Source organism: Tachyglossus aculeatus, chromosome 17 (assembly GCF_015852505.1).
Source record: "Tachyglossus aculeatus isolate mTacAcu1 chromosome 17, mTacAcu1.pri, whole genome shotgun sequence".
Lineage (NCBI taxonomy): Eukaryota > Metazoa > Chordata > Mammalia > Monotremata > Tachyglossidae > Tachyglossus > Tachyglossus aculeatus.
Window position 1 is genome coordinate 7,257,297 of NC_052082.1, and position 25,406 is coordinate 7,282,702.

At 44.2% G+C, this 25,406-nt stretch overlaps 1 protein-coding gene across 1 annotated transcript in view; it reads right to left on the reverse strand.

Moving 5' to 3' along the window:
• Nucleotides 1–23,345, reverse strand: part of LOC119938988 (transmembrane protease serine 11A-like) — a 32,432-nt gene extending 9,087 nt beyond the window's left edge. Inside the window, exons 1-5 of the mRNA XM_038758773.1 lie at nt 23,149–23,345; nt 19,338–19,459; nt 17,469–17,587; nt 6,820–6,887; nt 3,970–4,133 (exon numbers count right to left, since the gene is read on the reverse strand). Coding sequence (XP_038614701.1) covers nt 3,970–4,133; nt 6,820–6,887; nt 17,469–17,587; nt 19,338–19,459; nt 23,149–23,345 — 670 coding nt within the window. The remainder of the gene's footprint in view (nt 1–3,969; nt 4,134–6,819; nt 6,888–17,468; nt 17,588–19,337; nt 19,460–23,148) is intronic.
• Between the last annotated feature and the right edge of the window lie 2,061 nt (nt 23,346–25,406).

The following is a 25,406-nucleotide window of genomic DNA, read 5'->3' on the forward strand; positions in this document are numbered from 1 at the left end:
CTGTTATTGGATGGTAACTTGCTGAATGTTTTGCATGTGTGATCGCTAAACATCGTTTGTTGGAGGTGCTGTGACATCGTGTGATCATTGCAGAGCCTTTGAAAAGAGGTGGCCTGGTGGAAGGATTCAAAATGGAGATGGGGTGATGAATGCACCTCAGAACTTTTTAAATAATAATAACAATCACAATAATGGTATTTGTTAAGTGCTTACTATGTGCAAAGCACTGTTCTAGGCACTGGGGGATACAAGGTGATCAACGTGGGGCTCACAGTCTTAATCCCCCTTTTACAGATGAGGTAACTGAGGCACAGAGAAGTTAAGTGACTTGCCCAAAGTCACACAGCTGACAATTGGTGGAACCAGGATTTGAACCCATGACTTCTGACTCCAAAGCCCGTGCTCTTTCCACTGAATCACGCTGCTTCCATCCTGGGAGAGTAGCAGGCAGTAGTTAAGGTGTGGAATACATTACCACGGGATGTTAAACAAGCCAAAAGTATCAGAAGACTCAAGAGAATATGGGGTAAATTCAGACGGGGCATCATTCATTCAATCGTATTTATTGAGCACTTACTGTGTGCAGAGGACTGTACTAAGTGCATCCATAATGAGCTACCAGGACAGCTAGGGATGTAGAGGGATCAGCTAGGAATTCTGGCTGAACATTTATAACCATTGGGGTGGATGTTAAAAAGAGTAACCTCCACGCAGTCCTTCCAAACACCCTGCTACTTCTAAAGAGAGAGGAATTGTCTCTCTTTATTGCTGAATTGTACTTTTGAAGCGCTTAGTCAAGAAAGAACATTTATTCATTCAATCATATTTATTGAGCACTTACTGTGTGCAGAGCACTGTACTAAGCGCTTGGGAAGTACAAGTCGGCAACATATAGAGATGGTCCCTACCCAACAGTGGGCTTACAGTCTAGATGAGGGAGACAGACAACAAAACAAAACACATTAACAAAATAAAATAAATAGAATAAATATGTACAAGTAATATAAATAGAGTAATAAATATGTGCAAACATATTTCTTCTAGACTGTGAGCCCACTGTTGGGTAGGGACTGTCTCTATATGTTGCCAACTTGCACTTCCCAAGCGCTTAGTACAGTGCTCTGCACACAGTAAGCACTCAATAAATACGATTGAATGAATGAATATATACATATATACAGGTTGGCAAGATACAGAGTTGGCAAGATAGTTAATCACTGCTCATTGTCTTCTGTTCTCCTTTGCCTCATCCTCTCTCCTGCTCCTGTTCCACACGGGATTCACCAACTATGTTACCCCCATTTTACAGAGGAGAAAAATTAGGTCCAGAGAGGTTTAGTGCCTTGCCCAAGGTCACACAGGAGGCCGGTGGTTGCGAACCTGCGTCTCATGACTCCCACTCCTGTGTTCTCTCTACCTGGCCCTATTACCTCCTCTCACATTGTGAGAAGGAAGCGTCATCAGTCCTGTGAGAAAGCAGGAGGGCTGCTGTGGAATCTAATCATCATCATCATCATCAATAGTATTTATTGAGCGCTTACTGTGTGCAGAGCACTGTACTAAGTGCTTGGGAAGTACAAATTGGCAACATATAGAGACAGTCCCTGCCCAAAAGTGGGCTCACAGTCTAAAAATCCCCTTAGAAAGCTGTTTGGATGGCTGCCTTTGTGACTCAGTGTGGCCAGGAACTCAGAAGCAGTGTTGCCTGGTGGATGGAGCAGGGGCTTGAGAGTCAGAAGGACCTGGGTTCCAATCCCAGCTCTGCCACTTATCTGTTGTGTGACGTCACGTCACTTCTCAGTTGCCTCGGTTAACTCACCTGGAAAATGGGGATTAAGACTGAGAGCCCCACGTGGGCCAGGGACCCTGTCCCACTTGATTACCCTGTATCAAACCCAGTGCTTAGAACAGTGCTTGACACATAGCAAGTGCTTAACAAATACCATCACCATCATCAGTTCTGTGGGCTCCTTATTTCAGCGCCATAGTCCACTTTCTCAAGAAGGAATACTGACGGGAGACTTAATTGTTCTGTGCTTGAGGCCTGCTCTATACATAATAAAAGCTGTCACCTTCTCTACTCAACCCTGAAATCTAGGAACGCTATTATGGCCTGGGATAATTCCTGCTCAAATGAGCATGGAATTAATATCAATGGCTGCAGTAATTCTCAGAGGAGGACTGAAAGTAATGTCGTTTATTGAGCTCCCAAAGAGTGCGAATCTACTATACTAAGTGCTTGGATAAATGCAAGAGGAGCACAAGATGTGTTCTCTGCCCACAGATGACTTACTCTCTAATAGAGAAAGAAATTGTCTGCGCGTCCTGGTCCAGTATATGCCACTAATGTTCCTCTGATGAGCCTAGCATTCCACCATTTCATCGTCTTTGGAAAATGTTCTCCATGTTAAAAAAAAAAAAACCCCAAAACTCAAAAACAAACAAACCCTAAAGCATTAATTTCTCTCCCACTCAACGAGTCCAGTACAGAAACCCTGAGCAGGAGATCATGATTATATGACCTGAGAGGGTTTTTTTTGTGTATTTTAGTAAAAAAGATGGTGCCTGGAAAGTCTAGTAAGAGATAGTGCCAGCTTGCAGACACTTTAGAATGTACAAGATAATAATAATAATGATGGCATTTATTAAGCGCTTACTATGTGCAAAGCACTGTTCTAAGTGCAAGATAATAATAATAATAATAATGATGGCATTTGTTAAGCACTTACTATGTGCAAAGCACTGTTCTAAGTGCAAGATAATAATAATAATAATGGCATTTGTTAAGCACTTACTATGTGCAAAGCACTGTTATAAGTGCAAGATAATAATAATAATAATAATAATAATAATAATAATAATAATAATGATGGCATTTGTTAAGTACTTACTATGTGCAAAGCACTGTTCTAAGCGCCGGGGGGATACAAGGTAATTAGGTTATCCCACGGAGGGCCCACAGTCTTAATCCCCATTTTACAAATGAGGGAACTGGGGCCCAGAGAAGTGAAGTGACTTGCCCAAAGTCACACAGCTGACATTTGGCGGAGCCGGGATTTGAACCCATGACCTCTGACTCCAAAGCCCGGGCTCTTTCCACTGAGCCACGCTGCTTATTATGTTACACTAGGCCTGGAGTGTGATGCGATGATACCGGATATAACATTATGTGGAAGTCCTCCCAAGTCCTCCCCAATCCTAGAGTTAGTCTCTGGAGAAGCCCCTGATCTTCCCAACTTGCTCCAGAGCCATTGTGTCCCCTCTCTCTGTTCCCTCCGACCACGGGCCACAGAATCCGGTGGCAGGAGTCGAGGTGGAGTGGGGCTGGGAGCTGAAAATATAATCAGAATTCCAGCTGCATAGTTAACCAGTGTCATCTTAGAGAAGCAGCGTGGCTCAGTGGAAAGAGCACAGGCTTTAGAGTCAGAGGTCATGGGTTCGTATCCCGGCTCTGCCATATGTCTGCTGTGTGACCTTGGGCAAGTCACTTCACTTCTCTGAGCCTCAGTTCCCTCATCTGTAAAATGGGGATTACGACTGTGAGCCCCACGTGGGACAACCTGATCACCTTGTATCCCCCCCAGCGCTTAGAACAGTGCTTTGAACATAGTAAGCGCTTAACAAATGCCATTATTATTATTATTATTATCTCCATACTGAATAGGGGACAGTCCTGCTGAAAACCAGACTGTTCAGTATGAAACATCAGGCGAATGGCCATTCTTTGCAGCACTCTGATTCATATTTTAGGGGGAAAAAAGCCGCCCAACTGCCTCCATTGCCCCAAGAGGAAATCTCTTCAGTAGCTGAAAGACAGGTGCAGAAAAAATGGGACATTTCAAAGTCCCTTTAAAACTCTCATTTCAACTCATTTGAACCCAGTTTGGCACGGTAAAACCGAAACTGCATTTTAGGCTACAGTGTGAAGGAAAATATCATCGGCCAATAGCTCCACAAATGAGTACTTGCCATTGACTTGGATAGAAGAGGGGTTTATATTCAAAGATCTCGTGTCCTTTTTCATCTTCTGAAATAGAATGTTTTGAATTTTCGAGACTCTGAGCGCTCTCGGTTCGATATTGGTGAAGCGGAACACCAAGACCATATCAGCTTTCACACCACCTCGCTCCCGGCTGCAAGACACAACAGGGCACTGAAGCTCACTATGTCGGCACCTTCTCGGCCCCTCGCGATAGCCACCGGCCACTCGTTCATTCATTCGTATTTATTGAGCGCTTACTGTGTGCAGAGCGCTTGGGAAGTACAAATCGGCAACATATAGAGACAGTTGCTACCCAACAACGGGCTCACAGTCTAGAAGGGGGAGACAGACAACAAAACAAAACAAGTAGACGGGTGTCAATACCGTCAGATTAGATAAATAGAATTATAGCTATATATACATCATTAATAAAATAAATATAATAATAAATATGTACAAATATACACAAGTGCTGGGGGAGGGGAAGGGAGAGGGAGGGAGTGGGGGTGATGGGGAGGAGGAGCAGAGGAAAAGGCGGGGCTCAATCTGCTCAGGTGTTGCAAATGCACACGGGAATTTTAAAAAATCAGTCGGTCGATCGTATTTTTTGAGTGCTTATTGTGTGAAGAGCACCGTACCAAGCACTTGGGGGAATATGATATAACAATATAACAGACACATTCCCTGCCCACAACGAGCCTACACTCTAGCAAAAAAGTAGAGTAGCGACAAACGGTCAGGAGTCGCTCCTTCATTCATTCATTCATTCAATCGTATTTATTGAGCACTTACTGTGTGCAGAGCACTGTACTAAGCGCTTGGGAAGTACTAGTTGGCAACATACAGAGACGGTCCCTACCCAACAACGGGCTCACAGTCTAGAAGGGGGAGACAGAAAACAAAACAAAACAAGTGGACAGGTGTCAAGTCGTCAGAATAAATAGAAATAAAGCTAGATGCACATCATTAACAAAATAAATAGAATAGTAAATATGTCCAAGTAAAATAAATAGAGTAATAAATCTGTACAAACATATATACAGGTGCTGTGGGGAGGGGAAGGAGGTAGGGCGGGGGGAATGGGGAGGAGGAGAGGGAAAAGGGGGTTCGGTCTGGGAGCTCCTTCAGCTCCTCCTGTCAGGTTCTCAGGCCCAAAGCTTTCCAAATTGGACTGACGCCCGTCTGTCAATTGTGAGGAGGATCTCCACCGTTACGGCCCACGGCATCCCTCTCTTGGAGCCGGGCTGGAGTGGAATGGGGCGGGAGCCCCTAACTCAGCTATCCGCACTCTCCTGGCTGGGATCCCGGAGCCCTCGGCGTGCCTGCATTTGATATTTATTATCCCTCCGTTTGACTAAGAACCCAAGATGTGGATGATTGACTGCTGCTAGTTCACCACCCAGCAAGATGTAAGATGGGTGGGACTCTTGCTGATTGCAATCGAAAGAAAACCCAGGTCTGATGGACAAACCACTTGCCTGCTGTGTGACCTTGGGAAAGTCACCCAATTTCTCCGTGCCTCAGTTTCCTCATTTGCAAAATAGGGATTTGCTACCCTTTGCTCCTTCCTACTTAGACTGTGAGCCCCATGAGGGACAGGGACTGTGTTCAACCGGATTAACTTGTATCTACCCCAGCCCTTAGAACAGTGCTTGACATATAATAAGCGCTCAATAAATGTATTTTTTTTTTTTTAATGGAGTAGATTCAAGGCAAGCCAGCTGGACAGACCCTGTCCCACACGGGATTCCCATTCTAAGAAGGAGGGAGTAAAATTTAATCCCCCTTCTACAAATGAAAGCAGCGTGGCTTGGTGGAAAGAGCATGGACCTAAGAGAAAGGCCTGGGTTCTAATTTCAGTTCCACCACATGTCTGCTGCTTGGCCTTGGGCAAGTCACTTCACTTCTCTGGGCCTCAGTTACCTCATCTGTAAAATGGGTATTTAAAAAAAAAATATGTTTTTTTTTAAGCGTTTACTATGTTCCAGGCTCTGGGGTAGATACAAGCAAATTGGGTTGGACACAGATTAAGAGTGTGAACTCCAGGTGGGACAGGGATTTTGTCCAACCTCATTACCTGGTATCAGTGTTTAGGACAGCGCTTGATAAATAGTAAATGCTTAACAATAACCGGAATTATTATCATTATAGCTATAATTATAATATATAATTATATATATATACATCATATATATAATAGATAACATTATACAGAGAAGTAGCATGGCTCAGTGGAAAGGGCATGGGCTTTGGAGTCAGGAGTCATGGGTTCAAATTCCAGCTCTGCCAATTGTCAGCTGTGTGACTTTGGGCAAGTCGCTTAACTTCTCTGGGCCTCAGTTCCCTCATCTGTAAAATGGGGATTACGACAGTGAGCCCCACGTGGAACAACCTGATCACCTTGTAACCTCCCCAGTGCTTAGAACAGTGCTTTGCACATAGTAAGCGCTTAACAAATGCCAATATTATTATTATAGGTAGCTATATTATAGCTGTAATTCTATTTACTCTGATGGTTTTGACACCTGTCTACATGTTTTGCTTTGTTGTCCTTCTCCTCCTTCTAGACTGTGAGCCCGTTGTTGGGTAGGGACAGTCTCTCTATGTTGCCGACTTGTACTTCCCAAGCGCTTAGTACAGGTGCTCTTCACACAGTAAGTGATCAATAAATACGATTGAAAGAATGAATGAATTACATAAGGGAACTGAGGCACAAAGAAGTTAAGGTGATTTGCCCAAGCTCACACAGCAGGCACAGGATGAGAACCCAGATCCTCTAACTCCCGGGCCTGTGTGTTGTTTTCACTAGGCCACACTGTTTTCCTCCACATACTCACGTTAGTCTGATCACTCGATTTCTCACATACTGTTTGCTCAAGGGAGATTCCATAAATATCTCATTGACCTGAGGATGAAAAAGGGAAATCTTTACCACTGGATGAAAGAAGAATCTCTTAATTCAAGGATAATTGAAAAAGAATCCCAAAGAGGGCATGGTTGCAGGTGACCATGCCAACACTGCCGTGTGCATTGGCTCTGTTTCGGTCTATCAATCGGGGTATTTATTGAGCACCTAATGAGCAAAGAGCTAGTAATGGTGGTGATTAAACACGTACTCCATCAATCTTATTTACTGAGCGTTTACTGAGGTGTTAAGAGCTGTGGTAGATACAAATTCATTCAATCGTATTTATTGAGCGCTTACTGTGTGCAGAGCACTGTACTAAGCGCTTGGGAAGTACAAGTTGGCAACATATAGAGATGGGTCCCTACCCAAAAGCGGGCTCACAGTCTAGATACAAATGTAGCAAATCAGGCACAGTTCCGACACAGCCCTCATCGGACAAGGTACAACAGAAGGAAGACACTCTCCCAAGTGCTTAGTACCATGCTCCGCACACAGTTAAGTGCTCAATAAATATGACTTATAATTGCGGAGTCTGCTAAGCACTATTTTCCAAAGGCTGTGCCAAATCCTGGAGTAGATATCAGATAATCAGATAAGATACAGTCTCCGGCCCACCCGGAGACAGAACAAGAATTGAATCCTCATTTTACAGTTGGAGAAACTGAGACACAGAGAAGCCGAGTGATCTATTTATTTTATTTTGTTAATATGTTTTGTTTTGTTGTCTGTCTCCCCTCTCTAGACTGCAAGCCCACTGCTGGGTAGGGACCATCTCTATATGTTGCCAACTTGTACTTCCCAAGTGCTTAGTACAGTGCTCTGCACACAGTAAGCGTTCAATAAATACAATTGAATGAATGAATCTGCCCCCAATCACACAACGGGCAGGCGGCAGAGGCAGGATGAGAACCCATCCCCTCTGATCTCTAGGCTGGTGATCTTTTCACTAGGTCACGCGGCTCCTGTTGGCATGAGAACATACCCCCGTAAATTATCGGCTTTTCAGAGAGCCCAGAAGGGTCTCTGGAAACGGTTTCCTCTCTTTGCAGGCTACAAACGGGGCCTAAAGATGCTTTATCGTAGAACCCTAGAGCGGATGAACTCTGGATGGCAGTCGGCTTCCACTCTTCAGAAAAGCCTTTAAAGAGCAGGACTCTTGGTTTGCTCTACATGGAGTGGGGCCAGTGGATGGGCCGAGGAGCAAGAACAAGTGATAGGAAAAGTCATTGCGTGTTATGACTCCGCTGGGAGTCATTCAGAGCAGAAAAAAAGTGGAGAGCCCAGCCTATTTCAAGTCTTCCTCCCTCCCCCTGAGGCTGGGAGTCCCATGTGGGCCAGGGGCCAGCCTCATTATCCTGTATCTACCCCAGCACTTAGTTCAGTGGCGGGCACACAGTAAGCATTCAACAAATACCATCATTACATGGCACATTCCCCTCTGATTCACTTAGTGTCTGTGACACACAACTATTGTGTAAGCTTGAGAGTCAGTGACCTCCACGTGACCTGCCCCCTCCCCGCCAAATAGAGTCCCTTCAGAGTGAATCACAATCCACCCATAAGGCATTAGATTGTGCTCCATAATGGGTGGAGGGTGGCATATCTTAAGAAATTAATTAATTAATTAATGGCTCCTCCCCACAAGAGCTAAAATAACCAAGGAGCAATTAGCATCGGTCATGTGAAAAGATCAATTGTTACTTCACCCCTGCCCTGAAAGAAGAAGAAAGAGGTGAGGGAAGTTGAGTTTCCTAGGTCAGCTGCACTGGGCTCAGAAGGGGTTAGAAGTAATAATAATAGTAATAATTGTATTATTTGTTAAAATGCTTACTCTGTGCCAAGTACTGCATTAAGTAATGGGGTAATCTGGTAGGACTCAGTCCCTAATGCGGCTCACAGCCAAAGAAGGAGAGAGAAGTATTGACAGATGAGGATCCTGAGACACAGAGAAGTTAAGTGACTCGCCCAACACAGCCGTTAAGTGTCACAGGCAGGATTAGAACTCAGGTCCTCTGCCTCCTAAGCCCACACTATTTCCACAAGGCCACTCTGCTTCTTGTGTGGACATCTGGGAGGGGGCATGGAGATGTGGTTGATTTCTTTATGCCCACGCCCTTCCCGATATCCATTTCGATCGTTCCAAATTTGCGAAAGGTTGACAAGAAACCACGATTGATGAGAGGAAGACGCAGAGGGAGAAAAGAAGACCAGCTGGTTTGTAAACTTCCTCAGAGAGATTCCTCCCACAGCGAATCGGGCAGCAGCTCGTGACTTGTTGAAGTTGTCGGATTAAACTCTTGACTCATCCGATGATGTCCTTCACCTGCCAAGCTTACTATTCAGAAAGAGCATTGAGCCCAGAGCTAATTGTACCTGGGCCCCAGGGAGATGGGTGAGGAGGCTCAGAATGGGGCTAGATCGGAGCACGGACTGAATGGCAGGAAGTCACATGGTCCCCAGCAAGCTTTCTCAACCCCAGGGATTTGGAAGTCTTTGTCACGGATTTAAGAATAGCTATTGACACCATGCTGGGGAATCTTATGGATGGCGTGCTGGATTCTTATGATACTGAAAGGATAATGCTCCTAATAATGACTGCGGTATTTGTTAAGTACTTACTAGCACAGGGGAAGATACACTATATGCCCCATATGGGACTGGCATAAAACCCTCAGTGTCAGCAAAGGTGTGCAGATTTTCCATAATGGATGAAACTTAATCACTCTGGGGTAATTCGCTCTGTGTTTCCTGCCCCACATCGTTCTGGGGCAATTGGAAGTCATTCTGAAAGATCAGGAGTCCTCATCCAGGTCTAATTCCAAGCAGATCGAGGCCCAAGGTAACATTCAAGTCAGCAACATCTAGAGTGGACTGGACTTGATCCCTGGATTCTCACAAAATTGCTCTATGTCCTTTTGGCATTTGGCATTCATTCCTCCCTCACCCCTATAACATTTGTGTGCATACCTGCAATTGATTTATTTATATCAATATCCATCTCCCCCTCTAGACTGTAAGCTCATTTATAATGATAATAATTAATGATATTTAGGAACTTACTACGTGTCAAACACTGTTCTAAGCGCTGGGGTAGATACAGACTAATCAGTTTGGACATAGTCCCTGTCCCGCGTGGGACTAAGTCTTAATCCCCATTTTACAGATGAGGAAACTGAGGCACAGGGAAGTGAAGTGACTTGCCCAAGGTCACTTATTGAGCGCTTACGGTGTGCAGAGCACCGTACTAAGGGCTTGGGAGAGTACAATACAAAAGCCGGTAGGCATGCCCCCTGCTCACAACAAATTTATGGTCTAGAGGGGGAGATGGACATGAATATTTCTTTTAGACTGTGAGCCCACTATTGGGTAGGGACTATCTCTATATGTTGCCAACTTGTACTTCCCAAGCGCTTATTACAGTGCACTGCACACAGTAAGCGCTCAATAAATACGATTGATGATGATGATGAATATAAATAAAGAAATAAATACCGCTACTACTACCCCAACAATGACGACTACTGTTACTATCAGTAGTTTTATAGGTCACAAAGCATGCTACTTCCCCAGGCACATTGTGGACAGGGAATATATCTATCAACTCTGTTGTCTTGTACTTTCCCAAGTGCTTCGTACAGTGCCCCGCACAAAGTAATCACTCAGTGATTACCATTGAGTGATGGATTGGTTTTCATTTTTTCCCTCAGGTCAAGCCAAGTTCAAAACACTTAGAGGAGCAGCCTGGTCTAGTGGGAAGTGTGTGGACTCGAGCATCAGATGTCCATCAATCAATCACTCAGTTGTATTTATTAAGCATTTACTGTGTGCAGAACACTGTACTAAGCAGTTGGGAGATCACAAAATAACAGAATTGCTAGATGCATTTCCCTACTTACGAGGAACTTACAGATGAGATTGAAGTGCAGTGAGTAGGTTTGGCATTAGAGGAGTGGAGTGTGCAGGCTGTGTTTAGTACAAAGTGTGTAGTACAGTGCTCTGCACACAGTAAGTGCTCAATAAATGTGATTGAATGAACGAATGAATGAACTTGCACCATTACTGACTAACAAACTCTCACCCCTGATTGCATTTTCACTGTGGAGTTAATGAATCCCTAGTAAGCAGGGTGGAACACATCTATTCTCTTCTATTACTATCAGGACAGGAGGAATGATACAGCATGAAAAGATCACAACAAAAAATCTGCCCAGATTGAAGTTTCCTGGGACCCTGTTCCAACAACCAACATAAGGCCAGGAATACAAAAAGATCAAAACAAAACAAAACAAAAATTATCCCGGATTAAAGTTTCCAAGGGCTCTATGCCAGCAAAACGTGACTCCCTTTTGGAACACAATTTCAAAAGTAGCGCAACCTTCTGTTTTGTTTTGCCAACCTAGTGACGCTTTGTTGGCGTACTTTGAAAGAAGTGAGCTGAAATCTTTTCAGAAATTTTTGTTAACCAGCAGTACATGAAAAAACTTTGTAGGACAAACTTTTATTTTTCTGGTAAAAGCCGAATTACTTAAAAAAGGGAAGTGCAATGGAGGGTGGCACATTGAGAGGATGAGGATGAAAATGGAGTCTCCCTTTGCGATTGGCAGATGAGACTTGGTCCATTCTCTAGCCACGCTGCTTGCGTGTCCTTTTTACTTTTCTCTCTGGTCGTACTACCTTCAAAAGACATAAAGAAGCAGTGTGGCTTAGTGGAAAGAGCTTGGTGACCCTGGGAGTCAGACCTGAGCTGTGAGCTGGTCTGTGTCTACCAACTCTGTTGTACTCTCCCAAGTCCAGTGATCTGCACAGCGTAAGCGCTCGATAAATACGATTCAATGATTGATCCGATTGATTAAGCCCGGCTCTGCTGCTTGCCTGCTCAGTGACATTAGGCAAATCACTTAACTTCTCCGTGCCTCAGTTGCCGCAGCATTTGGATGGGGATAAACTGCCTGTTGGCCCTCCCTCTTAGACTGTGAACCACGTGTGGGATGGAGACTGTGTCTAACCGGATTAGCTTGGAATTAGCGATTCCAGCGCTTACACAGTGTCTGGCACATAGTAAGCACTTCACAAATACCGTACTTGCAATACTCTACAAATATTGACATTGATAACCCCCGTGGTACATTACTGTGCTGAGACCCCCTTGAGAATGCAGAAAAGAACGTAGAAGCTGCCATTAAATTTGCTTCTTCTTATCCTGGAGGACCCTGCTCAAACACAGTAGGCTTTGAGCATTATTGCAAGTCCTCGAATCAGTCATTGAGGACTGCTGTAGGCTGATGACTGTGCTTGGGAAACATCAACCAAGGAGACATGCACAGGATTATAAACTGTGTTTCAGATTCAGCCAAACCATACGGATTAACAGTTAGTTTGAGGAAGACCCAAGTTTGTAACAGCCTGTACTGGGAAATCCCCCTTTCCAAAGCTAAAGATCTTCATCCGTGATTCGGAGCTGACGGCTGACCATTCGTTCTGCTACCTAGGCAATGTGCTATCAATAAATCAATCAATTGCATTTATTGAGGGCTTGCTGTGGGTAGAGCCGGTGATCCACAGAATGGCAAAAATTCGAAACTGGATGTAGAAAATCAAGAGGGCAGTTGTAAGCATGTCAGAACGTGACACCCCACGAGGGTCACATTTTGAAACAAACTAATCGTCAAAGTAAGAGTTGTCAGTTCCCATCGCCTATGTGGAACTGAGAGCTGGATCTCAGGTGTCACATCCAGTTCCGTGGGCAATTCCAGCAGGGTCATCTGAATGTGTCACAGCACCAGGTGACAAGAAAGCATTGCATATTAGGAGAACCTGGAACGGGTTCATTCCACAGAAAAAAACAAAGCAATATTTGCTAGAATGCTGTTTTGCTAGGAGTTCAGCCAGTAGCTATTGTGTGTTCAGTGAAGTGAACACTAGACTAGACTGTGAGCCCACTGTTGGGTAGGGACCGTCTCTATATGTTGCCAACTTGTACTTCCCAAGCGCTTAGTACAGTGCTCTGCACACAGTAAGCGCTCAATAAATACGATTGAATGAGTGAAGTGGGGAAACTGGAAGCAAAAGCTCTACAGAACCATTTCCAAGCTATAAAACTACTGATAGCAATTCATTCTTTCATTCATTCAATCATATTTATTGAGCGCTTATTGTGTGCAGAGCACTGTACTAAGCACTTGGAAAGTACAAGTTGGCAACATATAGAGATGGTCCCTACCCCATAATGGGCTCACAGGCCTAGTGGTAACAATATTCATTTTTTATTTACTTTCATCTCCGTCTCCCTCTTAGGTCATAAATTTGTTGTGGGCAGGGGATATGCCTACAGACTCTGTTGTATTGTACTCTCCCAAGTAATTAGTACAGTGGTTTACATACAGAAGCGCTCAGTAAGTGACCTTGGTCAAGTCACTTCACTTCTTCTTGTCTCAGTTACCTCATCTGTAAAATGGGGATTAAGAGGGTTAGCCCCACATGGGACAGGGACTGTGTCTAACCTAGATCTACCCCATTTACCCCAGTATATCAATCAATCAATCAATCGTATTTATTGACAGTATTGACAGTATATCTCTGCACATAGTAAGCACTCAATAAATACGATTGATGATGATGATGATGATATCTACCCTATGTGCCTGACACATAGTGAGCATTTAGCATATACCACTTAAAAATATACAAATACCATTGATTCATTAGTAGTAGTAGTAGATCAATTGAGACAGAGCAGGTGCAATATTATGTACTGAGTGTTGGGAAGAACAAAAAAAGCAAGTGACATAAATTCACAAGGAGCTTACACTCTGAAAAAGGAAACAGACAGAAAAGCATTTATAGAGTAATTTAAATAAATAATTGAATGAATAATAGAATAAACATAGTGCAAGTAGTGATAATGACATTTCCTCGATGCTTGCTATGTGCAAAGAACTGCCCTGGGGAGAGGTTTAGTAGTAATGACGGTATTTATCATTTACTTGCTGTCAAAGATGCAGGATAATCATCTTGGAAACAGCCCCTGTCCCTCAGGGGGCTTCTAGAGGGAACAGGGATTTTATCTCCACTTTATCTCCATTTTACAGATTATGAAACTGATTCTTAGAGAAGTTAAGCAACTGTGTGACAAGGTGACTCCCTTCCTGAGAGGAAAACAGGAGGGGACAGATCCACTGGACTAGGTGATGGATAGCAGCGACAACGACCTGTGCCATGGATGGTCACCTTTGGGGGTAAAGGAGTCCAGACCCCCTCCTTTCATTCCATCATACTTATAACAGCACCTCTATATATGTATATATGTTTGTAAATATTTATTACTCTATTCATTTTACTTGTACATATTTATTCTATTTATTTTATTTTGTTAATATGTTTTGTTTTGTTGTCTGTCTCCCCTTCTAGACTGTGAGCCCGCTGTTGGGTAGGGACCATCTCTATATGTTGCCAACTTGGGCTTCCCAAGCTCTTAGTACAGTGCTCTGCACACAGTAAGCGCTCAATAAATACGATTGAATGAATGAATGAATATTAAGCGCTTACTATAAGCAGAGCGCTGTACTAAACACTTGAGAGAGAACAATATAACAACAGACACATTCCCTGCCCACATTGAGGTCATAGTCTAGAGGATGAGCTCCCAGCCCCACAGCACTTACAAAGATATCTTTAATTTTATTTATTTACACTAATCCATCAATCAATCGTATTTATTGAGCGCTTACTGTGTGCAGAGCACTGTACTAAGCGCTTGGGAAGTACAAGTTGACAGTGTATAGAGACAGTCCCTACCCAACAGTGGGCTCACAGTCTAAAAGGGGGAGACGGAGAACAAAACCAAACATACTAACAAAATAAAATAAATAGAATAGATATGTACAAGTAAAATAAATAAATAGAGTAATAAATATGTACAAACATATATACATATATACAGGTGCTGTGGGGAAGGGGGGGGATGGAGGGGGGATGAGGGGGAGAGGAAGGAAGGGGCTCAGTCTGGGAAGGCCTCCTGGAGTAGGTGAGCTCTCAGTAGGGCCTTGAAGGGAGGAAGAGAGCTAGCTTGGTGGATGGGCAGAGGGAGGGCATTCCAGGCCCGGGGGATGCTGTGGGCAGAGGGTCGATGGCGGGACAGGCCAGAGCGAGGTACGGTGAGGAGATTAGTGGCGGAGAAGCGGAGGGTGCAGGCTGGGCTGGAGAAGGACAGAAGAGAGGTGAGGTAGGAGGGGGCCAGGGGATGGATGGACAGCCTTGAAGCCCAGGGTGAGGAGTTTCTGCCTGATGTGCAGATTGATTGGTAGCCACTGGAGATTTTCGAGGAGGGGAGTAACATGTCCAGAGCGTTTCTGGACAAAGACAATCCGGGCAACAGCATGAAGTATGGATTGAAGTGGGGAGAGACAAGAGGATGGGAGATCAGAGAGAAGGCTGATGCAGTAATGTCTGTCTGCCCCAGAGTGCTTGGCACAAAGTAAGTGCTTAACAAATACCGCAATGATTATTATCTTCATTATTATTATTTGTATGCTTATCATGATAATTATTGCTATAACTATTATAAAATTAAGGGGAAGAATTGAACGCAGCACTTGACACTGCAGATCGTGAATGCAGGTGGACAGCAAAGAGCCATCTTCCTACAGATAGAGGGAGGAAATCTGAATTTGGCTTTTTAGTAGCACTCACACATGGATGTTACCTAATTCAGAATATAGTCACTCTCTCTCTCTCTCTCTCTCTCTCTCTCTCTCTCTCCCACCCCCCCCCCCCCCCCACTCATGCATTCACAAACACACTCATAACAGTCACACACACCCTGGCCCACCCCAGGGTGAAAAATTCATCACCCAGTTTCCACTTAGGAAAACAGGTGCATCATTTCCAGACCTAGCTACTAATTCTCAGCCCTGCCCTCCACACACTGCCATCTATACTGTTTCTCCCTGGCAGTGTAACTGTCTGCCCTACTCTATTTTAGAAATTAAGGGGACGAAATTCAGAAAAGGAAAATTTCTGGGAGGGTAAACTACAACAGAGTTAGTAGACGAGTTCCCATTAATCCAGATTCATTCATTCAGTGTAGAAGCAACATTGCATAGTGAACAGAGCTCAGGCCTGGGAATCCGAGGACCTGGGTTCTAATCCCTGCCCTGCCACATGTCTGCTGTGTGACCTTGGGCAAGTCACATAACTTCTCTGAGCCTCAGTTCCCTCATCTGGAAAATGGGGTTTAAGAGTTTGAGCCCCAAGTGGGACAGGGACTGTGTCCAACCTGATTAACTTATATGTACCCCAGCACTTGGAACAATGCTTGGCATATAGTAAGCACTTAACAAGTACCATAATTATGATTATTTTTAGTGATTTGTCCAGAGTTACACAGCAGGCAAGTGGAAGAATTGGGATTAGAGCCAATTCTACTGACTCCTAGGCTCAAATTCAATGTTCAATCCAGTTCTCTAAAGCATCCATCGAGAAGCAGAACATTACCCAACCAGGAAATCATCCAGGTGTCATAAAGCGACTGTGACAGGGAAATAAATTAATTGATGGTATTTATCGAGCACTTACTGTGAGAAGAGAACTGTACTGAGAGAGTACAATATAACAGTTAGTAGACACGTTCCCTGCTTGACGTGACTTTAAGTCATCAGGGAATTTAGTACAAAAGTTTAGCATCATTTAAGCTTCCTGCTCAAGGTCAAAGCGCAGGAAAGAAAGAACTTGAACAAAGATTTCTGGACCTGTAGTCCCTTCACGTGCCTCACAGGAAGATCCATTCCCTAGAATAAATAACTCCTGCTCTATTCAGGATTTCCGAAGACGCTGATTTAGAGGCAGATGAAAAACAGAGCGCCCTTTTGGATAGAGAACAGGCCTGCGAGTCAGAAGGACCTGGGTTCTAATCCCTGCTCGGCCACTTGTCTTCTGTGTGACCTTGGGAAAGTCATTAGAGAAGCAGCGTAGCTCAGTGGAAAGAGCACGGGCTTTGGAGTCAGAGGTCATGGGTTCAAATCCCGGCTCCGCCAATTGTCAGCTGTGTGACTTTGGGCAAGTCACTTCACTTCTCTATTCCTCAGTTACCTCATCTGTAAAATGGGGATTAAGACTGTGAGCCCCCCGTAGGACAACCTGATCACCTTGTAACCTTCCAGCACTTAGAACAGTGCTTTGCACATAGTAAGCTCTTAATTAATGCCATTATTATTATTGTGTCACTTCTCTGAGCCTCAGTTACCTCATCTGTAAAAGATGGATTAAGACTGTGAGCCCCAAGTGGAACATGGACTGAGTCCAACCTAATTAGCTTGTATTTATCCTAATTAGCTTGTATTTATCATTCAATAGTATTTATTGAGCGCTTACTGTATGCAAAGCACTGTACTAAGCTCTTTGGAAGCACAAGTTGGCAACATATAGAGATGGTCCCTACCCAACAGCGGGCTCACAGTCTTGAAGAACATTTCTAGAAGAGCAATTAGAACAGTACCTGTACATAGAAAGTGCTTAACAAATACTATTTAAAAAATACCAATAAAAAAATAAGCAGCTGGAAAGAGAAAAACCTTGGCCTACCAAAGTTTCACTCAATCCCCGCAGGTCACTTTTCTGGTAGGATGTCGTCATTTCATTTTTACCGTTGACTTGGACACTATATATTTCAAAAATTCCACGATAATACTCCAATCTTGCATCTGTTTGGAAAGATGAAAGGGAAAGAAAAAGAGGAAAAGGGGGATGAGAGGCTTGTAATTGGGCTCTGTGATGAATGACACATGTTCCCGTTCTACCACGTACCTTGGGCAACCATTCAGCAATTTAAACTCAAAAACAGAATGTTATATCGACCCCCAAATACTTCTTCCAGGTTTCTGGTGGGTTCTCCAAGGTGGAAATTGCCTCCTTCCACAGCCGGCTCCTCCTCCCGCCCCCCAATGTGAGCTTGTCCTTTAGACTATAAACTCACTGTGGGCTGGGAACATGTCTACCAATACTCCCCCAAGCACTTCATTAGCAGTGCTCTGCAAACTGTAAGCGCTCAATAAATACGATTGATGGAGCAGAAATCAGAGAGCGGCTGAATTTTTTCAACTCTTTGGAGAAAGGTGGCACACAAAATGCAAATCTTTAAGATGCATTTTGCAGAAGTGATAGACAAGATTCCCCTTGATTTTACTTAGAAACAGGCAAAATGTAGGGCAGAAAATGAGTTGATTTTTCCACACAAGAGAGCCCCAGGGTAATCGGCTGTCAGAAAATACTGATTCTGGATGTGGATAGAAAGTAACCGTACCACCATATCATTTCACGTATCATTTCTTGTGCATATTTACATATTTTACATATTCTATTTATTTTATTTTGTTAATATGTTTTGTTTTGTTGTCTGCCTCCCCCTTCTAGACTGTGAGTCCGCTGTTGGGTAGGGACCGTCTCTATATGTTGCCAACTTGTACTTCCCAAGCGCTTAGTACAGTGCTCTGCACACAGTAAGCGCTCAATAAATACGATTGAATGAATGAATGAGTTTCACCCCAGAAGCTTGACCGACCCCTGAATTGTTTATCGCAGGGCGATGAACAGAGATGGGAACTAGCATCAGTCATGAGTGCCAAAATGAGATTAGTGGAGCAAAGGCACTTTGGACAATATAAAATTCAAGGTTATCAATTAATCATTCAATCCATGCTATTTATTGAGCTCTCACTGTATATAGAACTCTGTACCCAGCCCTGGGGAGAGTACAGTACAACAGAATTAGTAGGTATGTTCCGTGTTTACAGTGAGATTACAGTTTAGAGGAGAAGATAAACATTAAAATAAATTACAGACGTGTAATAATAATAATAATAGCGGTATTTGTTAAGTGCTTACCATGTGCCATGCACTGTTCTAAGCACTGGGGTAGATACAAGGTAATCAGGTTGGAAGGCTGGGTGTGCTGTGGGGCTGACAGGGTGGGTTCATGAGGAGGAAAAATAGATTTTTTTTAAAGTATTTGTTAAGCGCTTACTATGTGCCAGGCACTGTACTAAGTGCTGAGGTACAAAAAAGCTAATCAGGTTGAACACAGTCTGTGTCCCACAAGGGGCTCACGGTTTTAATCCCTAGATTACAAATGAAGTAAACGAGGCAAAGAGAAGTGAGGGTGACTTGCCCAAGGTCACACAGCAGACAGTTGATCATCATCATCATCATCATCAATCGTATTTATTGAGCGCTTACTGTGTGCAGAGCACTGTACTAAGCGCTTGGGAAATACAAGTTGGCAACATATAGAGACAGTCCCTACCCAACAGTGGGCTCACAGTCTAAAAGTTGATGGAGCCAGGACTAGAACTCGGGTCCTTGCGCTTTACCATTTAGTTAAAATAGCTTGGGGATGAAACTAGAACTTTGAGGAAAGAAAAATTCAGAGAGGATAAAATCCAAAGCGATACTCACGGAAGATGAGAAAATAAATGAGAAGACCGATGACCAAGGCTGTGATGACCAGAACTATTGCCACAATGAGAGCTGTCATCCACGGCTCCAGAGTCCTCCTTCTGGTGTCCAGTCTGACTGACCTAGAATGGGGGAAACACCCATAAATCTCATGGCGTAGCAAGGAAATCCTGTACGGCAGAGTTTAGTGAGAAACTCTGCCTCCAATAGGAGCTCTACTGTGCAGATGGACCATTTAACATCCCTAACTTCCAATGATAGAAATAATAATAATAATACAATAATAGGTATTTGTTAAGCCCTTACTATCTACCTGGAGAAGCAGCGTGGCTCAGTGGAAAGAGCACAGGCTCTGGAGTCAGAGGTCATGGCTTCAAATCCCAGCTCCGGCAACTGTCAGCTGTGTGATTTTGGGCAAGTCACTTCACTTCTCTGTGCCTCAGTGACCTCATCTGTAAAATGGGGATTAAAACTGTGAGCCCCCCGTGGGACAACGTGATCACCTTGTAACCCCCCCCCAGTGCTTAGAACAGTGCTTTGCACATAGTAAGTGCTTAACAAATACTATTATTATTATTATTATTACCTACCAAGTACCATATCAAGTGCTGGAGGCAGATACGAGGCACATAGTAAGCACTTAACAAATAATATTATTATTATTATTATCTACCAAGTATCACATCAAGTGCTGGAGGCAGATACGAGATATTCAAATCGAGAGGCATGGCTTAGTGGATAGAGCACAGGCCTGGCACTCAAAAGAACTTGGGTTCTAATCCAGACCCTGCCACTTGTCTGCTGTGTGACCTTGGGCAAGTCACTTCACTGCTCTGAGCCTCAGTGCCCTCATCTGTAAAATGGGGTGAAGACTGTGAACTCTCCTTGGGACAGGGACTGAGTCCAACCTGATTAATTTTTTCTAACCCAAGTGCTTCGATCAGAGCCTGGCACGAATAAGTGATTAATAAATACCACAGTTATTATTATTATTATTATTATTATTATTATTATTATTATTATTATTATTAAGTGTTCCCTATTCCAAATGTGGCCCACAGTCTAAGAGGTAAGGAGAACAGGTAGGGCAACCACATTTGACAGGTGGGGAAACTGAGGTCCCAGAGAGGTTAAGTGACTTGCCCAAGGCCACTCAGCAGGAATATGGTGGAGCTGAGGTTAGAACTCAAGTCCTGTGACACCTAGGCCTGTGCCCTTTCCATTAGGCAACATTACTTCAAGAACTACAGTGGATGATTCATCTAGGAATTAATCCAAACCCCTTTTAAACAAGCTGAAAATAATTATGGCATTTGATATGCACTTACTATGTGTCAAGCAGTGTGGCTCACTGGAAAGAGCCCGGGCTTTGGAGTCAGAGGTCATGGGTTCAAATCCCGCCTCTGCCACTTGTCAGCTGTGTGACTTTGGGCAAGTCACTTAACTTCTCTGGCCCCCAGTGCCCTCATCTGTAAAGTGGGGATTAAGACTGTGAGCCCCCTGTGGGACAACTTGATCACCTTGTAACCTCCCCAGAGCTTAGAACAGTGCTTTGCACATAGTAAGTGCTTAATAAATGCCATCATTATTATTATTATTCTAAGCGTTGGAGAAGCAGTGTGACTCAGTAGGAAAGAGCCCGGGCTTTGGAGTCCGAGGTCAGGGGTTCAAATCCCGCCTCTGCCACTTGTCAGCTGTGTGACTTTGGGCAAGTCACTTAACTTCTCTGTGCCTCAGTTACCTCATCTGTAAAATGGGGATTAAGACTGTGAGCCCCCTGTGGGACAACCTGATCACCTTGTAACCTCCCCAGCACTTAGAACAGTGCTTTGCACATAGTAAGCGCTTAATAAATGCCATTATTTCTATTATTATTATAGATACAAGTTTATCAGAATGGACACAGTCCCTGTCCCATGCGGCTCACAATCTAAATAAGAGAGAGAACGGGTATTTCACCCCCATTTTACAGATGAGGAAACTCAGCTGATACTCTCCATTTTCCATTCCAACCTACCCAACTCTAAAAACCATGTTCCAGGGATTATAGATTAATACCTAGCATCACCCTATAGAAAACAAACTGTTGAATTTAGGCAGTGAAGGAGGGATGAGGAATAGAAGAGAAAAGGTCTTGAAGAAGAGTTCACTGTCAGTCAATTAATCAATCAATAGATAGATCCATGGTATTTATTGAGCCCTTAACTGTGTGAAACGCACTATCAGTCAAATAATCAATCAATAGATAGATCCATGGTATTTATTGAGCCCTTAATTATCATCATCAATCGTATTTATTGAGCGCTTACTGTGTGCAGAGCACTGTACTAAGCGCTTGGGAAGTACAAATTGGCAACATATAGAGACAGTCCCTACCCAACAGTGGGCTCACAGTCTAGAAGGGGGAGACAGAGAACAAAACCAAACATACTAACAAAATAAAATAAATAGAATAGACATGTACAAGTAAGATAAATAAATAAATAGAGTAATAAATATGTACAAACATATATACATATATACAGGTGCTGTGGGGAAGGGAAGGAGGTAAAATGGGGGGGATGGAGAGAGGGATGAGGGGGAGAGGAAGGAAGGGGCTCATGAAACGCACTAAGCACTTGGGAAAGTACAATGTGACAGAGTTGATAAGCATGTCACCTGCCCACAGGGAAGCAGCATGGCCTAATGTGAAAAGGACAGGAACCCGGGATTCGGAGCACCTGGGTTCTAATCCCTGCTCTGCCAGTTGCCTTCTGTGTGACCCTGGGCAAGTCACTTAATTTCTCTGTGTCTCAGTTTCCTCAACTGTAAAATTGGGATTCGAAACCGGTTCTCCTTCCTACTTAGACTGTTAGCCCCATGTGGAAAGTGATGCTGTCTGCCCCTATTGTCTTGTATCTAGCCCCACGTGGGGCAGGGACTCTTTCTAAACCAATTTGCTTGTAACCACCCCAGTGCTTACTACAGTGCCTGGCACATAATAATAATAATAATAATGATGGCATTTATCAAGCGCTTACTATGTGCAAAGCACTGTTCTAAGTGCTGGGGAGGTTACAAGGTGATCAGGTTGTCCCACGGGGGGCTCACAGTCTTACTCCCCATTTTACAGATGGGGTAACCGAGGCCCAGGGAAGTTCAGTGACTTGCCCAAAGTCACACAGCTGACAAGTGGCGGAGCCGGGATTTGAACCCATGACATAGTAAGCACTTAACAAATGCCATAATTATTATTGCCTTAATGCTTAGAATCCACTTGATACGCTTGACACACAGCAAAATCTTAATAAATCCTGGGAATAAAATAAATCAAAATAAGGCTCTTATGGTCTAGAGGGGGAGACAAGCATTAAAATAATTTACGGATCTGTCCATGAGTGCTGTGAGGCTGAGGGGAGGGGAGTCACATCTATCACTATCTAAGAGTATATCGTCTATAGATGATAGATGCTTAAGAGAAGCAGCGTGGCTCAGTGGAAAGAGAGCGGGCTTGGGAGCCACAGGTCATGGGTTCGAATCCTGCCTCCCCCACATGTCTGCTGTGTGACCTTGGGCAAGTCACTTCATTTCTCTGTGCCTCAGTTTCCTCATCTGTAAAATGGGGATTAAGACTGTGAGCCCCACATGGGACAACCTCATCTCCTTGTATTCCCCCCAGCACTTAGAACAGTGCTTTGCACATAGTAAGCGCTTAACAAATACCAACATTATTATTATTATTATTATTATCTAGTGCTTTAGGGGCCTAGTAGACAGAGCCCAGACTTGGGAGTCAAAAGCCCTACATTTTAATCCCAGCTGTACTACTTGCCTGGGCAGCCCTCTGAATTTCTCTGTCCTCAGTTTCCCCTTCTGAGGAATGGGGGTCCAGATTTGGGGATACTCACTCCTTGGGGAGGGCGAGAGGGAGGAAAGGTCCCTGTGGGCCGCCTCGGGGTGACGGGCAGCGCGGACAGGCTGCTGGGCCCTGACCATCGGGAGGAAGGATGGCAGGATCCCCAGAGCCATGCTGCTGGATTCCCCTCATGGGCCCTTTGGGGACCCTGATGAGCCCTGGTAGGGAGAGGTGTGCCCTGAGAGGCTTGGCAAGGACAATGAGTTCCACCCGATGGGCTTTCTTTGTCTGTCCTTCATCCATTTTTGGAATGGCCCAGAACACTTTTTTTTTCAATTTAAACCCCCAGCCTCATCCCGCCTCTGGCTTCGGCCCCTGATTCAGCCAGCACATTCAGTCTGTCACCAAATCCTGTCAGATCTCCATCCCAGCTCTTAGTGCAGTGCCCAGGTACACGGAGCCATTGATTCTATGAACTTTCCACAGTGTGGAAGAGCAGTATAAATAGATCCGAAAATTAAAGCTATCCTGCCTTCTTTCTTCCTCTCTTTTTGCACACCCTCTTTTGTGTCCCTCCACCTGATCACCTTGTATCCCCCCCCCCCCCACCAGCGCTTAGAACATTGCTTTGTACATAGTAAGCCTCCACCATCTGTCAGCTGTGTGACTTTGGACGAGTCATTTAACTTCTCTGTGCCTCTGTTACCTCATCTGTAAAATGAGGATTAAAACTGTGAGCCCCTTGTGGGACAGCCTGCTCACCTTGTAACCTCCCCAGTGTTGAGAAGCAGCGTGGCTCAGTGGAAAGAGCACGGGCTTTGGAGTCAGAGGTCATGGGTTCGAATCCCTGCTCCGCCACATGTCTGCTGTGTGACCTTGGGCAAGTCATTTAACCTCTCTGAGCCTCAGTTACCTCATCTGTAAAATGGGGATTAAGTCTGTGAGCCCCACGTGGGACAACCTGATCACTTTGTATCCACCCAAGCGCTTAGAACAGTGCTTTGCACATAGTAAGAGCTTAGCAAATGCCAACATTATTATTATTGTTATTAGAACGGTGCTTTGCACATAGTAAGTGCTTAACAAATACCATTATTATTATTAATAAATGCCAGTGTTATTATTATTATTATTATCTGGGGACCATTTGTCTTGACTGAACCCCACTTGGGCACTAACTCCAACTGTGAGATCTTTAGATGATCAAAGTCCCACTTCAGAAAGGTAACAAGCAAGCTGGAACTTAGCAAGTGTTTCTTCTTTCCCACAGGACCCGTGGAGGACAAAGCAGAGCTGGCGGTGGAGATTAGTCTAAAGGATGGGCCCTCAAGGGTGGGAAGTGAGACAAAGGCATAAAACAAAAGAGAAGGCAGAGAGAGAACAAGATACAGAGAGAGCAAGAATCAGAGAAAGAGAGAGGGAGGAGTTGAGGGGGAGGAAAGAGAGAGAGAAACCTGGAGCAAGAATCACAGCCGAACACACACACAAACATACACACAGAGTAAAAGTGAGAGGAAAGATTTAATTAGTAACATCAGGTAAGAAAAGAGAGGAGAGGCAAGCCTCCCTCTTTTCGCTGACTTACCAAATGTCATATATTTGCTCTTTCTCCTTTGCTGCTTTCCCTGCAGCAGTCAGGCTGCCCTGGCTAGTTTTTTATGGGTTTTTTTAAGCGCAAACTATCTGCCAGGCCTTGTAGTAGACACAAGCTAGTCACGCTGGACACAGTCTCTGTCCCACATGGGACTCAAAGTCATAATCCCCATTTTACAGATGAGGGAACTTGGGCATAGAAAAGTGAAGTGATTTGCCCAAGGTCACAGAACAGACAAGTGGCAGAGCTAGGATTAGACCCCAGGTCCTTCTGATTTCCAGTCCCGTGCTCTAGCTGCTAGAGCAGTTTGCAGAGTCTCTCTGCGTATCTGACATCAATCAATCAATTAATGACATCTATTGAGTGCCTATTGTGTGCAGAGCACTTGGGAGAGTACATTTTAGAGATTTGGTTGATACGTTCCCTGCTGACAAGGAGGTTACAGTCTAGAGAGTGCTCAGTTCCTCCTACACCAGACACCCGAAGTAGAGGCAGGGGAAAAGAAGGACAAGGGGGAGGAGGAGGAGGAGGAACAGGAGGAGAAGGAGGAGGATGAGGAGGCAGATGAGGAGGAGGAGGAGAAGTAGTATGGCCTAGTTAGAAGCAGTTTGGCCCAGTGGGTAGAATATGGGCGTGAGAG